This window comes from Sipha flava, unplaced genomic scaffold (genome assembly GCF_003268045.1).
Source record: "Sipha flava isolate LNK unplaced genomic scaffold, YSA_version1 177_pilon_pilon, whole genome shotgun sequence".
NCBI classification, from domain to species: Eukaryota; Metazoa; Arthropoda; class Insecta; order Hemiptera; family Aphididae; genus Sipha; species Sipha flava.
Window position 1 is genome coordinate 520,755 of NW_020272091.1, and position 14,294 is coordinate 535,048.

At 28.7% G+C, this 14,294-nt stretch overlaps 1 protein-coding gene across 1 annotated transcript; it reads left to right on the forward strand.

The window, feature by feature from the left end:
* The first annotated feature begins 728 nt into the window (after window positions 1-728).
* Window positions 729-9,828, forward strand: LOC112680503 (OTU domain-containing protein 7B). The gene is made up of 11 exons (XM_025550606.1): window positions 729-754; window positions 2,816-2,947; window positions 4,836-5,089; window positions 5,695-5,856; window positions 5,950-6,111; window positions 6,644-6,872; window positions 6,944-7,058; window positions 7,151-7,313; window positions 7,381-7,544; window positions 7,605-7,847; window positions 9,142-9,828. Exons 1-11 carry the CDS (start codon window positions 729-731, stop codon window positions 9,415-9,417), a joined length of 1,926 nt encoding a protein of 641 aa, XP_025406391.1. The 3' UTR covers window positions 9,418-9,828.
* Window positions 9,829-14,294: the final 4,466 nt, after the last annotated feature.

Consider the following 14,294-nt stretch of genomic DNA (forward strand, 5'->3'; position numbering starts at 1 on the left):
CAGACTGATACAAGTTCAATAAATATACATATAAAGGCTATTTTTTACGTTAATGTTGGTAATATATTTTAACACTTAGAAAAATCAACGGAGTTCCAATTATGACGATGACTGATATAAGCAGAGCTTCCGTACTGAATGGATGAATACATCTAAATTTAGTGCCCATCTGAAGCCCTTATATATGTTGGTGGATGTCCTTCTATAGCTGACCCCATGCAAGTGTAATGTTTGTGCATTTGTCGCTCCGTTTTTGATTACTTATTTTGTTGTTGAAAGTGAATATAGTAAATACATTAGTAGAAACTAAGTTCGCACGTGTATAATGTAATTTTCTGAGAATTTATACTACATAAACTTAATATATATATAAGTTATTATCTTTTTAATTATGTGAAGCGCTGCAAATACGTTTTCTCATGCACATTTTTATTAGTAATGTATGGCATATTACATATCATCAGATTTGTGCGTATTACATTATTGTTTTATATTAGTAATATGTGAATTACTATAATATTATACATTATAAAATCAATATTCAACGCAATTACATTATATCTAATTATTTTCATGATAAAAGTACTTCGACATATGTACTTGCCAAATACCAAGTACATATAAAAATATGTATTCAATTTAAAACTTAAAACTATAACTGTCAACAATATACATTGGCAATTAAAAACGAAATTATAAGACTGAGCATAATCAATTTATCATCTAAAATGGTAGTTTGGCTGGTCAAGATGAAGTATGTTTTTTGCTAAATGAACCATAATTTTTTTTAGGTAACCAGTCACATGTGCAAACTGGGTTATTATTTGTGCATAAATTATGACGGTTACGCAATAATAATCGTCAATGACGTAGAAAACTACATTATCTTGTCCCGGAAATATTTTTTTGAAAAAAAATCCTAACCAAGATAACGAGTTTATTAAACATTTCAATGGGATTGTATAAATTAATTATTTATACAACAACATTTGAAATTAAAAATGTGTTTGCCCTCACCCGCCACGGAAAAACAATTTGAATTTGCAATTAAACAAATATGTATTATTATTATTATTATTATTATTATTATTATTAATATTATTATTAATACTGGGATATGAAATTAGTATAAAATTATACGAAATTTGTTTTGCATTAGTCTAAAAGGGTTATCTATTGGCACCGATGGAAATGTCTATGAGTTATTTTATTTTCTACAGGGTTTTTGCGATTGAATTAGAACGCCTCAAGTCCTTGGTAACCATAATATTGACACTGCACACGAAAAAATACACACGAAACCGCACGGATTCGTTGCCATGGCCGAATTAGCGCGAACATAATACCGCAGTACAGTAGAGCATGTATTGTTTACAGAGATCGACCGTCGGTTTGGCAGCCTAGGCCAACGCGGTACACAGTGCGCGCGTGCGACGTTCACGCGGTGGAACCATAAAAACAACGTACCCGTTCATCCATAGTCTAAACAGCACTGCAACGACTATAATACGAAGTCTTATAAAGTAAAAACAACACAGTCACGTGCACACTGGGCGGCGTTACGGCATACGAGTACAATACTGAACTGAATAATAATAAGGCATTCATTGAGTTTCAATTAGGTTTGGGAATTTCAACTCATTTTGGTAAATCGAATCTTTCAACTCGGTTTAGTTTAATGAGTTGAATCAGTGAATCGACTTTCAACCCCACCCCCCAACTCTTTTGTGTGAATCTAAATCAAATCTTATATGTCAATTCCCAACTTTCGGAATTCGGAATCTCAAGTTGACTCGCAAGTCCATAGGTCATATTTTATTGTTCACTTGAATCTCTTATCGGCCTTTCGCAATCTCAAAAAAATATAAGCAATTAGGGGGGCGCAACAGGGTTTATAGCACCCCTGAGTTCAAATGTAACATTCTTGTTTTTTTTTTCAGATCTATATAATCTATAGTAATTACAATGAAGTACCATTCAATTTATTTTTGGCAATTTCAGCAGCCCCAATATTTGCGCTCTAGTTGCGCCCATGATTATAAGACTTATTCATCGATTTGTATTCGAAAATCATGTTTGAAATGTATAATATGATTTAAAAACATTGTACCCATTATTAGGTACTACACGAGTACCTAATAATATAATAAGTAAACGTTTGGATTTGGAATCTGATATCAACACAGTTATACAAACATTTACCTGTGGCTATCAACAACACTCGAGAGTCGTGTACAAGTTCAGTTAGTGGGGTTAATGATAAATGATTCATGAATTGAATTTGATAAGTTGGTTGAACTGAGTCACTAAATCGCCGATTCACTCATTCAACAACCACAGTTTATTTTAAAGAATCAACTCATTGAGTTGACTAGCTCATGAACTACACATCCATCGTCACAGTTGATACGCGCGTATGTACAAACGTATGCAACACAATTGTACGTGCATTTATGTAGATTGTACTTCTAAGCATTCCTACGCATTTTTACGTTTTAAATTCGCCCACGTGCGTGCATTTTGATTTTCGTTACGCGTGCACAATGCACTACACATCCTGTCTAATCTCTATTCTTGGACCATGTTGGTTTTCAATGTTATTTATCTCCGATAAGCAGTTCACGTTTGGGGGGAAACGCGTGTGGGAGAAAATAAGAAATCACCGACGTTGCCACCGTCTTGGAAGAGACGAGTCAAATTATGAGCGGGGCAGGAGAGGGGTCGACGTTTAACCTTTTTTTTTTTTTATTTCCACGGTCGTATTTTATATTTTTTGATAACGTTCAACGAAACGCCCAGTACTAATTTCCTAAAGGCTAACAGGCGAAAACGCGCGTGCTGCGACGAGCCAGCAACGACGAAACGACTGGGACAGTGCGACACTGCGACAGCGGCCAACGGACACGGACCGCGCGCGCACACACACCCTAAACGATTCGTCGCAAAAGTAACCATCATAATAAATTATAGTTTTAACAATATTATTAGTAATAAAACCATCACGTGCGCCTCGTTAATCAGAATCGCTGCGGTCTTCACTCGAGTTGTATTATTAGTGGATAACTTACTCATCTACGACCGTTGTTATCACGGCGAGTTGCCGTGAAAATTTAGCGAGTGCTTGTTTCCGCAACGTAATGTTTCGGTTTTTCGTTATTTATACGCACGTTTTACCTTGAGATCGCGAAACGCCCGCCGTAACGGAAACCGCTCTCTCGCGTGCGCCGTAAACTTTGCATTGCGACTCAGTATTGTGTAGCGCGTCGACCGTTTCATATGCGTTTCGCCGTCCAAATATATATCATCCCTCTCCCCTGATGTGTGAGTAAATTATGATACATTGTACACCCCGCCATTACTGTTGATTGCGCTCGATCAAGACGTGAAGGGACTATCGCCGTATGTAGGATTTGATCTTAGGGCTTTTTCGTTTTTCACACTTGCGACGTCGGACGTATCGTTTTGTTTTCTGAACGGTTTTCCAAATCATTCATACAAGGTAGTAACCGTCGCGTGACGGATTTTTCATATCACAGATTCCGAAATGTAATCTATGATAATACCTTAAATCATATACTACGGATAGAGCCATAATGTAATTTTTTGTTGCCGATATTAGCGACGAGTCTCTTGATTATGAGTTTAAAGTGCGCATACAAACCGGGATGGTTACTCAACCGAAGTTAACTGCTGTTGATTATTATTTTGATACTTCATTACAGTCGATTATCATGCGACCGATCCTCCAACGCGACGTTCTCAAAAAATTCGACAGCGTAATACTATTATCAGTTCCACACATTCTCGCGGTAGTTTATTTATTCGTTTATCACATTCGCGCGTACCAGACTACTGAGTAATTTTTAATACTTTCATTCGCGCCACTGATTTTCCGTTCCGATTTTCATCTGAATTTACATAGATACCTGTTATGAAAACGACGATAAGAGAATCACTTTCGCTTATAAAATATAATCAAACGCTACTCGTAAACATATTTTTAATAGTAATATCATATTCATTACGATTGATTTCTGTAAATAATACAAAAGAACGTTTATAATAACTAAAGGGCTTCGGAGAAAAACGATAATAATCAATATTCCTAAACTGCTTAGTATTGCAGTTTTTAAGTTTCAGAATTTAAAAAACTAAGAAATAAAGTACAAAATAATTCAGAAAAATGTAATTTGTTACTAACTACTTATTTTTGATAAAATAAATAGAAAAAAATTAAATTAACTTTTTAAAATAATTGACAAGATATAATTATCAGATTTTTTTTCTTTTTTTGACTATTATCAATTTTTGCCGTAGCTCTTCAATTACCAAGTACCAATGTGTGTGTTTAGTCTACATCCATGTGAAGTATACTGAATACTCTTATTTATTTTTGTTATAATTACCTCAGAATGTCAATATTGAATATCAAATACTAATATGTATGTATATATGATCATATTAAGTTTATTGTATACTCGCACTGTCTCATTTAATTGACAAATGGTCAATGAATTTAGTTATCTATTTTTAATACTCATTTTAATTGCATAAGTACTTCAATTTCATTATTTTTATATTAATTAAAACTTTAGATATTATATTCTTAAATATTATTTTGTTTCTTTTTTATTAAATTTGATTATTATAAAAAAAAAATTTTCCCAATTATATATAGTGAATATTATTATCAGACTATATCTTGTTTTATTTTTATCATTAACTCAATCTAAAATGTTCAATGTATTATGATTATAGTTTATACATTTAAATTCAGTAAAGTGATTTTAAATATATTATATTTTAATCTTCTTTGTGATGTATTAATTTTTTAGAATAGCTACCAACGTGGAGGAAAGCAATGCACTATTGGTCAGGGTGGAGCGAAAAAGCTCTAGCCATTACGACCAACCTGAATCTGGGTTATATGGCCACAACAGTAACAATTTTGAGGATCTTGAAAACGGTAACGTTACAGCAGTCCCTTTCATGGATGAGACAACTTCAATATCCCAAAATTCTATATTAATACCATTGACTGGAACAACTCCGCCTAAAAATCAAGATGAACCATTTGATGCAAATGCATGTAAGTATTTCAGATTATGTTTTTTTTTTTTTTCATAAATAAGCAATTTTTTTTTTTTTTTTATTACACAATGTGTTCTTGTCAGTGATTATCAACATTTTTATGGGATGGAAAGTTCCAAGGAATAAATAATTTAGAGGTATAAAAGTGAAAATTTAGGTGTTCAACCATTGATATTCATTTATATTGTACCAGTTTAAAAGCATAAGTTTTATAAAATTGTTATCAAACATATACTTTAGTTATACATTAAAAGAAATGGGTCAATAATTTATAGTTACTGTTTTTATTTGGAAATTTGAAATTTATGACAAATACGATACATCTGACAACATTTAAGTATACTTTATATATTATATTTTTAAATTGCATAGTCAATATAATATGAGATTTTAGAGAGGAGCTCAGTTATTTCTGTGAACAGTTACAGTTTCTTACATTTAATGTAAATTATAAAAAAAATTAAAAACTTAATTTTATATACTTTTCTAATCATTTAACTGTAATTATGTATGATTTGAAAATTGTTATTCAAACGATTCAATTTTTTATGCACATTGTATGTTTGTAAGTAGTTAGTAGTTTATTTATTTATTTATTTTTAGATAAAACACTTAAAAGAGGTATATCGCATGCCACTGATAATGTGAACATAGTTTCCCAAGCAAGATCGGAATTAATATTTATTGATAGTACTGAAGATGAATTACAAATTGTGGAAACTCCTGTGTATACCTTTATTTTACCAGATTTATCACAACTTGAAGGTAAAGTTTAAAATATGTTATAAGTTCAGTAATCCTCATAATGAACTTTCCTTTTGAAATAATATAAATAATATAATGTGACTTATTTTGTAGAAAACTTTCGTATGTTTATTGAAAAAGACTTGATAGCTGTGGCAATGCAAAGTTCTCTTGAACAAGCTTCAAGATTAAATTGGTGGACTGGATTTTGTCAAAGGCTTTGGCCTCTTTCTACATCTGGCGATGGCAATTGTCTTTTACATGCTGCTTCATTGGGTTGGTTATATTAAATTAATGTTTTAAAAGTAATATAATGTTAATTTAAGAAAATCAATTTTTCAGTAATTACTTATAATTCTAATATTTTACTTAATTTTTCTTCAAATTCTAAATGTATGACTCCAATTTCATTATTTTCAAGGTATTTGAGTACCATAATATCATACCCTTAAATTTATTAATACATTATCAAAATATTTGTAATAATGCAAAACCAAAGCAGTCAATATTTGTTAGAAAAATTGAAAATTGGTCCTCATTGGACATTATATTATAAATCCCTAAAATTCAACTCCAATAATTTATACAATCTAAAAAGAGTATAACAATATTTTATACATAATTTTTAAATAAATATTTTTAATAGTTGATAATTGTTTGTAAAATAAAAAAGTTATGTTATATATATGTTGATTAACATTTCCCATAAATTATTTAAATTTGATTTTTAAAAAACTTACTTTTTAAAAAATATTTTTTTTAGCTATTGATCATATATAAATTATGGATTCTTTCAATATTTTTATAGGTATTTGGGGATTCCATGATCGTTTATTAAATTTGAGACGTGCTTTACATTCATTTCTCAGTAATGGTCCTGCTCGTCATTCGCTTTGGCGGCGTTGGCAACGTCAACAAACTATTATGAATTCTTTATTTGGTTTAGTTTATACAGAACAAGAATGGCGTAGGGAATGGAATGCAATTGTAAACATGGCTTCCACTGTCCCTCGTATGAGGAAACAAAGTATATCTAGGTTTGTTACCACGTTTATTCATTTTTTTTATATTTTTTTATATTGTCATTAATACATAATTTGAATTATAGTGGAAATGGGGATACTGAAGGATACATTTATGAGAGCCTAGAGGAAATTCATGTTTATGCTTTAGCGCATGTTTTAAAAAGACCAATTATTGTCATAGCAGATACTATACTTAAAGTATGTTTATTTTCTATATTTAATATAGCTACATATATATATATATATAGTTTTAATAATATTTGAAAAAATTAAATTAATATTATCTTAAGGATATGAATGGTGAAGCATTAGCTCCTATACAATTTGGAGGTATTTATTTACCATTGGAATGTTATCCATGTGATTGTCATCACTCCCCCTTATTATTGGCATATGATGGAGGTCATTTTTCAGCCTTAGTAGCAATGGAAACACCAAATTCTACACTTTCATGTATGTCTTTTTTTTATAATAAAATTTTAAATATTTATCAATTGTGGTTGTCAATTAATGGTTTTAGGTGCTATACCTTTAGTGGATTCAAATGGTGAACTTTTACCAATACAGTTTCCTGTTGATCCTGGAGAAAATGATCAATCTCCAGATAAAAATCAAGAACTGTCAGTAACAGATTCATTATCATTATTAAATAGTTACTTGGACATAGTGAAACTTGATCCACAAGTATTTTTAACCTAATAAATAATTGTATGAATGGATGAAAAATATCCTCATTTGTTTTAGGGTAATAATGATGGAACCGGTAAAAATGGTCTTTTTGGGAGTCTTGGCCGTTCTGTGGGTAATAAATTTAAGTCTAAATTATCCAGGACAAATTCTGTAAAAAATCTCTCGGCGATATCGCCCCCAACACCAAAGTATACGTTATGTGCCCTTATTAACTCTGACAAAAAACATGAATACCATGATGTAATGATTAAAAACTACTTAAGGACAGCCGCTGAACGATTTCAACTTTCACCTTATGTGAGTACTGAATAGATATATTATTAAATATGTTCATTAAAGATGAGAAGTTTACATTCTGAATTTAATTTGAAGTTTATTTATATTTAAGAAAATAATATTGAATTTTGTACAAACAAGTAATATGGAAATATAGTTTTGACTGTCATAATTCAACTAAATTACTGAACTTTCGGAGATCTTAATGGATTGGTCAACCTCAGTAGTTAGTTTCAAGTATATGATTACATAATAGTCATTTTGTCAGTATTTGTCACCATATTTTACATACTATGAATTAGTTACAGTCATGCTAAATATATTCATATAATGTTTTAGGTGAGCTTCAAAAGTTTCTCCTTTTAGTTACAGTTTATTTGATATGGGCGTAGACTAGTCTAAAATGTTATCTTCGATTAATGGTTCAGTTATTGTGTTAAACAATATTGTATATTGGTTGATTTTCATATTGGTAACATTAATGAACGATTTACTATATAATGAATTTGATTTATTGGGTAAAATGCTTATTACTGATTTTAGACAATTTAAGTTTCTTTAAAATTTTAGTTTATGGTTAAACATTTGATACTCAGTGTATAATAGAAGCAAATTTCCTTATAGTTTTATTTTTATTTGGTTTGCAGAGAGAATGCAACTGGGCGGCGACCAAAACTTGTCTATTTTCATCGCAATTGCTTAGCGTGTTCACATATTGATAGCTGCATAGTAAGGGAAATTAGATTTTCTTGACAGCAGATAGAACGAGTTGCATTCTCTCGGAAAACAGAATATATATTCTATAATTATTTTTGATATAATTTAAAAACTAGAAAATATATAAATCATAATTAAAGTTAAGACTACTAAATATTAAAAGTATTGCAGAAATAATGTTGGTGAAAAAAGTAAAGCTTTTATGGTAGTACAGATTAAGCATACATTCTCAGTTAATAATATGAGTAAATTTTAAATTTAGATATTTATATTAGTTGAATAATATTATGATATAAATATTTACACAGTCATTCTTTACTGTATTTGATATAGGTAACAAATATTACGAATATGACTTCTTACTATGTTATTTGTCATATGTATTTATTATGTGTTAGTAAATGTATCATTTAATTAATTTATCTATGACTTATGAGTGGTTAAATAAATACTATACTTGTTATTTAAAATAAATAGTCATATAATAAAATAGTATAATATTAACTTACTACATTACTAAAATCAAGAATGCGCAAAAAAAAAAAATATTTAGCTTGCTAAAAATTGTATTGCTACAAATGTATTTTTTATGTTATAGGCGGACACAACACCTCGTTATAATGCTGGTAAATCTCGATTTTACACAGAAGCAGATTCTGAGTCTCATGTTAAAGTTGGTTTAATGACTCCCATCAAGGCAGTTACAAATGATGATACAACAATGTACCTATCAAAATCCACATTTTATGATACTGGTCCATTGGTGGATAAGTGTCGTACTGACGATTGTGAGTTCTTTGGTTCTTCTGCGACCAAACAACTGTGTTCAAAATGTTACCAATTGTATCAGGAAGAAAAAAGTGAATCCGGTTGAAGTAAAAATAATATTATTTAAATTTAAATATTTTAATACATTGAAGATTTCATTTCATCACAATCCACTTACACACATAACACATTCACAAATAGAACTTTTATTAGTATGAAGTTTACGATAAATGCATACATAAAAGCTATTATGGTATAACACCATTTATTTATACTTAACATCACTTAATATTTGAAAAATGTTAACCTTTTTTCACATGTTCTTACTACAAAATGCATTTGTATGGTTTTTATTGTTTAATTTTTTTTATATTTTGTAACCTAGTTATTATTTTCTTCATTTATTAAAACTTATTTTTTTAGTTATAACTGTGATTAAGAATTGTTTTCTTATCTATATTTTGCTAGTCTCAAAAACAATAAGTTATAATTATAATTTAAATGATTCTGCAAAATAGTGTTAAAGCAAACGCAAGTCATATATAGAAATTATGCTAGCACGTAAAATTAGTTTTAATTTCATGTAAATTACCAATGTCATTAGTTTTTGTTAATAACCTTATAATTATTATATTTTACTATACGCTTAATATTATGTTACTGTCAGTCTATCCTAAACGTGATTTCTGTTAATTTTATCAATTATATTTTCATGTTATTTTAAAAATAAATATTGTGAGTTTTACAAAAAAAACTAATAAGCAGTAATGGTAAAATAAATATGGTCTTACATTATTTTGTAATTTGTTAATAGACTATGTGTCGCGTATATTGTTTAAATTTCTCACATCTTAAGTGCTGTGTATTGTATTATAATTTTGTTTCCACAAATGTATTGTTTGTGTGAATTATTTTTATTTATCATCAATGTGAATTGTATAAGCATGTTTATTTATTATTTATTATTGTTTTCGTTGTTAATTTTTATATGTGAATCGAATAATAACATCAAATGAACTAGTAATTTTTTTTTATCAATTATGTTTGTACAGACATATTTTAACTTCGGATAACAGCTATGTTTGTTATGTTAATATGTTGTTGAGAATGTGTGAAACACGATTAATACAAGATATGTGATAATTTAATAATGTTACCATAAAGATCTTATTAAATTAATATTTATGTTAACAGAGTAAGTGGATAAGAATAATAAGATAAGTGACTAATACAACTCACTATTCGTTAATAACAAAAACTAATACTACAAAAAAGAAAAAAATGAACTTATAATTATTTATTTATAGTTTTTTTTTTTTTTTTCTTTATGTTAAATTATGTACAAATACCTACATTGAAAGCTTGAATAATTGCTTTTATTGATGTCTTTGTTTTATTGTGAATCAAGTTCCAATAGCTATTCAAAAAATTGTGTTTATAATAGAAGTATAAAAAAAGAACTTAACTTTTAATATGTTGATTTATTTTTTGTATGAGAATACTAATCAAATATACAAAATATTTATGAATTAATAGCTTAAAATTAAAATTCAGTTTTGGTAGTAACATTGATATTTTTATAAAATATATGAGGCAAATTTAAAGGCTATAATTTTGATGAAATATTTTTTTTTAAAAAACATTTAATAATTGGTTAAAAATAAATAAATTATAATTCAATTTAATAGGATTTTGATAAAAAACATGAATATGTTCTTTAATTTTGAGTTTAGAGATTTTAAAAACTATTTGAATCTTATTTTATTATAAAATTCAGAAAATAAATTATGAAAATCTAAAATTATCAATACCAGTAAAAAAGGATGATGTAATCAAATTTTAAATCTTAAGTAAGCATTTTCTCAAAAAAAAATCAAAAGAAGAAATTATTGTTTCGCAACAATTCATATTAATAAATAGATAAATAAATGTACTGGGAAATAGTGATTTACAGTTAGTGTTACAATTTGAATTAGTGTTAGTGTATTATATTCATTATAATCGAGTTATATACGTACATAATATGTTCCACTGAATCATCGGAGTAGTGGTAGACGAGAGTACTTTGGCCCGGGTGGAGATTTGAGCGGCCCTAAAAAATTTTTTTGTATGTTCAAAAAATATACCAGTCAACTTTGGTCGGTTTTACAGCCATTATGTTAATTTTTAAAAACCCCTAATTTATTTATATTTTTTTATCAAATACAATTTTACTATAGCACACAAATTAATTCAAATTAGTAGGCGACTCATTTAAATATTTTACTACTTCAAACACATCTATTTCATCTAACGGCTCTTTTTCTACATACACTAAAAGCAAAAACCTCAAATTTTCCTGTGTTAAATTAGATCTTAACCTTGTTTTTATTAGTTTTAGATTACTAAAGATTCATTCGCAATAAACTTTTATAAGTAAGTATTAATTTACACGACTAGTACAAGCTGTGCATCTGTTTTGATGACGCAATAATAATATTAATTTTTAAGTACCTACCTAATAAAAATAATACAGTAATATCATTGACTAAATATATTTAAGTACCTATATTAAGTATTTTTAATCAATGGTAATATGTTCTAAATAAAAAAATAAAATTAATAAATACTTTTTAAGACTACAAAACTTTTAACTAGATATAACTATAGTTATATCTATAGTTATAGTCTATACATAGACCATCATAAATCAATTTCTAGAACATGACCAAGTATCGCCAGCTGATTGACAATAATTGAAGGACATTATTAATATTTATTAGTACTAATACTTACTATACCCAGTGGCGTGCACAAGGGGGGGACGATGGGGGATATATCTCCCCATGGGCTTTTTTTTTAGTCTTAAACGTTTAAAAATGTAGGTATTTAAGAAATACGACGGGGCAGTCATGGTTAAATGGATTGGCGTTAATGAACATACAACTAGATATTCCATTGTCTACAGAACAAATAATTGATGAATTAATGTAAAAGCCTGAAAGATGAATTTCCGCCTTGATTGCATTTTAAAAATAAATCATTTTAATTTTGGCTTGCATGTTATTTTTAATTTATAAAATAATGTCCCTTGCTTTTTGGAGTCCATATATAAAAATAGCGATGATTTTTTTGACTTTTTTGACTAATGTGCATTTGACCCTGAACTTGGTAATAATAATTACCTATCATTGCATTTTAAAAATATTTGCTCTTCCTCGATTGAGCAATATTTAATTTTTCCTTTTATTATCGTATCTTATGGTACAAGCTTTTTAGCACTAACCGGGCACTTTATTTCAACTAACGATTCATCATCTAATACTCCGTCAGGAGAGGTTAAAAATGGCAAATTGATGTCAACAATTAAAACTGTCGGTTGTATTTTATGCTTTTAAATGTCTTCTAATTATTTTTTAGTGATTATTTCATTGTCAGTTCCATATCTATTGGAGGCATTTCCAGCAAATGTGCCAAATAAAATATCATTCACAATTTAAGAACGTCACGTTTTCTCATTTATTTTACAAACTTTGTTAAAAAATGGATGCCGTAAGTCTGTCTATATTTTATATAGACATACAGCACTCTATATCGTAAAAGTTCACGAAAATTTCCTTTACTGGCTTCATTAGTTCTTTCAGATTTTTCTACAACCAATTGACCTGAGTCTCTGTGACCTCTTAGGGCTAAGTCTTGTTTTCCACACATCATTATAGCTTTAATAATTGGTTAGGATATTTTTCAAACATCTTGTTTTCAATAAGTAATGGACATTTTTCCGATTATCCATTACTTGTTTCGTTCTCGAGGAGTCTAAAACGTTTATAATAACTTCGAAAGGATTGTTCTGTTTTAATAAAATTATCAGCATCCATTATAGATTTTAAATGGTATTGTAAAAGAGCATATTTTTTAAATGTCTCTGTTATATGTTTTGAATTGTCAAATTTGCGTTTAGTCAACGTTCCAAGACTGATTATTAACACCAGCACCACATTTGGAAAAGGCAACACATACCTTAAAAAAAGCTCCATCTTCCTTATTTGAATAAGATAGCCAAGGCGTTGGTAAAACGTAATAGCCAATTATACTGAAATTTGATTGTTTGTCCTTTTTTTACTTTTATAATAGTTTTTACTTGTTGGAAATACAAATAATGGATCTAGTTTCCAAAGATTAATTAATATATCACTAATTTCAGAAGTTTGTAAACTTTTATTGATAAAAAATGCAATGTTATTTGATTTGAAATTACTAGTATCAGCTAAACAGGGGTGGGCAACTGGCAGCCCGCAGGCCGCATCCGGCCCTTGAGCCTTTTTTTATCTGGCCCGTACTGTATTTTAAAATTACATCATACAATTTTAAAGTTTATCGTCGACACTCTGACATTGAAATAATAATTATTATTTAGTATTAAACATCGTTAAATGTTTAAATGTCATATGTATGTATAAGTATAGCTTTCAACCATAGCTGTTCGTACGGAACTATTTAACTGTAACAGTTTCTTCATATAATTCGTATCGTACTGTCGTGTGTGTTAAATTTATTATTTCTGTGTATATATATGTATAAATGCTAATTAAAATTTTGAATGACTTTTTTTTCTATGCTCTGGCCCGCTAGATTTTAATTTTCCAATAATTGGCTCTCTCGTAACTTTGAGTTGCCCATCCCTTAGCTATAAAATCAGCTAGAGGTACACGATAAATTGTTTTTGATGTAGACTGTGTTGGTACATCACTTTGAGTTACTTTTCCTGTTTCTGTTATAATGATTTATAATAATTATTTTAATACAATATGTACTAGGTATCACAAGAATATTATATTTAATAAATTTAGGATATTGGTATTTTTTGAGACTACAACATATATTTTTATACACAAGATTTACTTAAAAGCATACTTATATTTAATTATATTTTTATAATAATATAGATAAAATCGATTTTCTTTTTTAATTACGTTTACAAATGTTAACTATTTGTCACTATAA

What these genes read in the sequence shown, in the direction of transcription:
- LOC112680503 (XM_025550606.1), top strand. Translation starts at nt 729, where the DNA reads ATGGTAGTTTGGCTGGTCAAGATGAA. An exon ending in CTAAACGATTCGTCGCAAAA is followed by an intron (nt 2,948 to 4,835) that starts GTAACCATCATA and finishes TTAATTTTTTAG; the next exon opens with AATAGCTACCAACGTGGAGG. An exon ending in TTTACATGCTGCTTCATTGG is followed by an intron (nt 6,112 to 6,643) that starts GTTGGTTATATT and finishes ATATTTTTATAG; the next exon opens with GTATTTGGGGATTCCATGAT.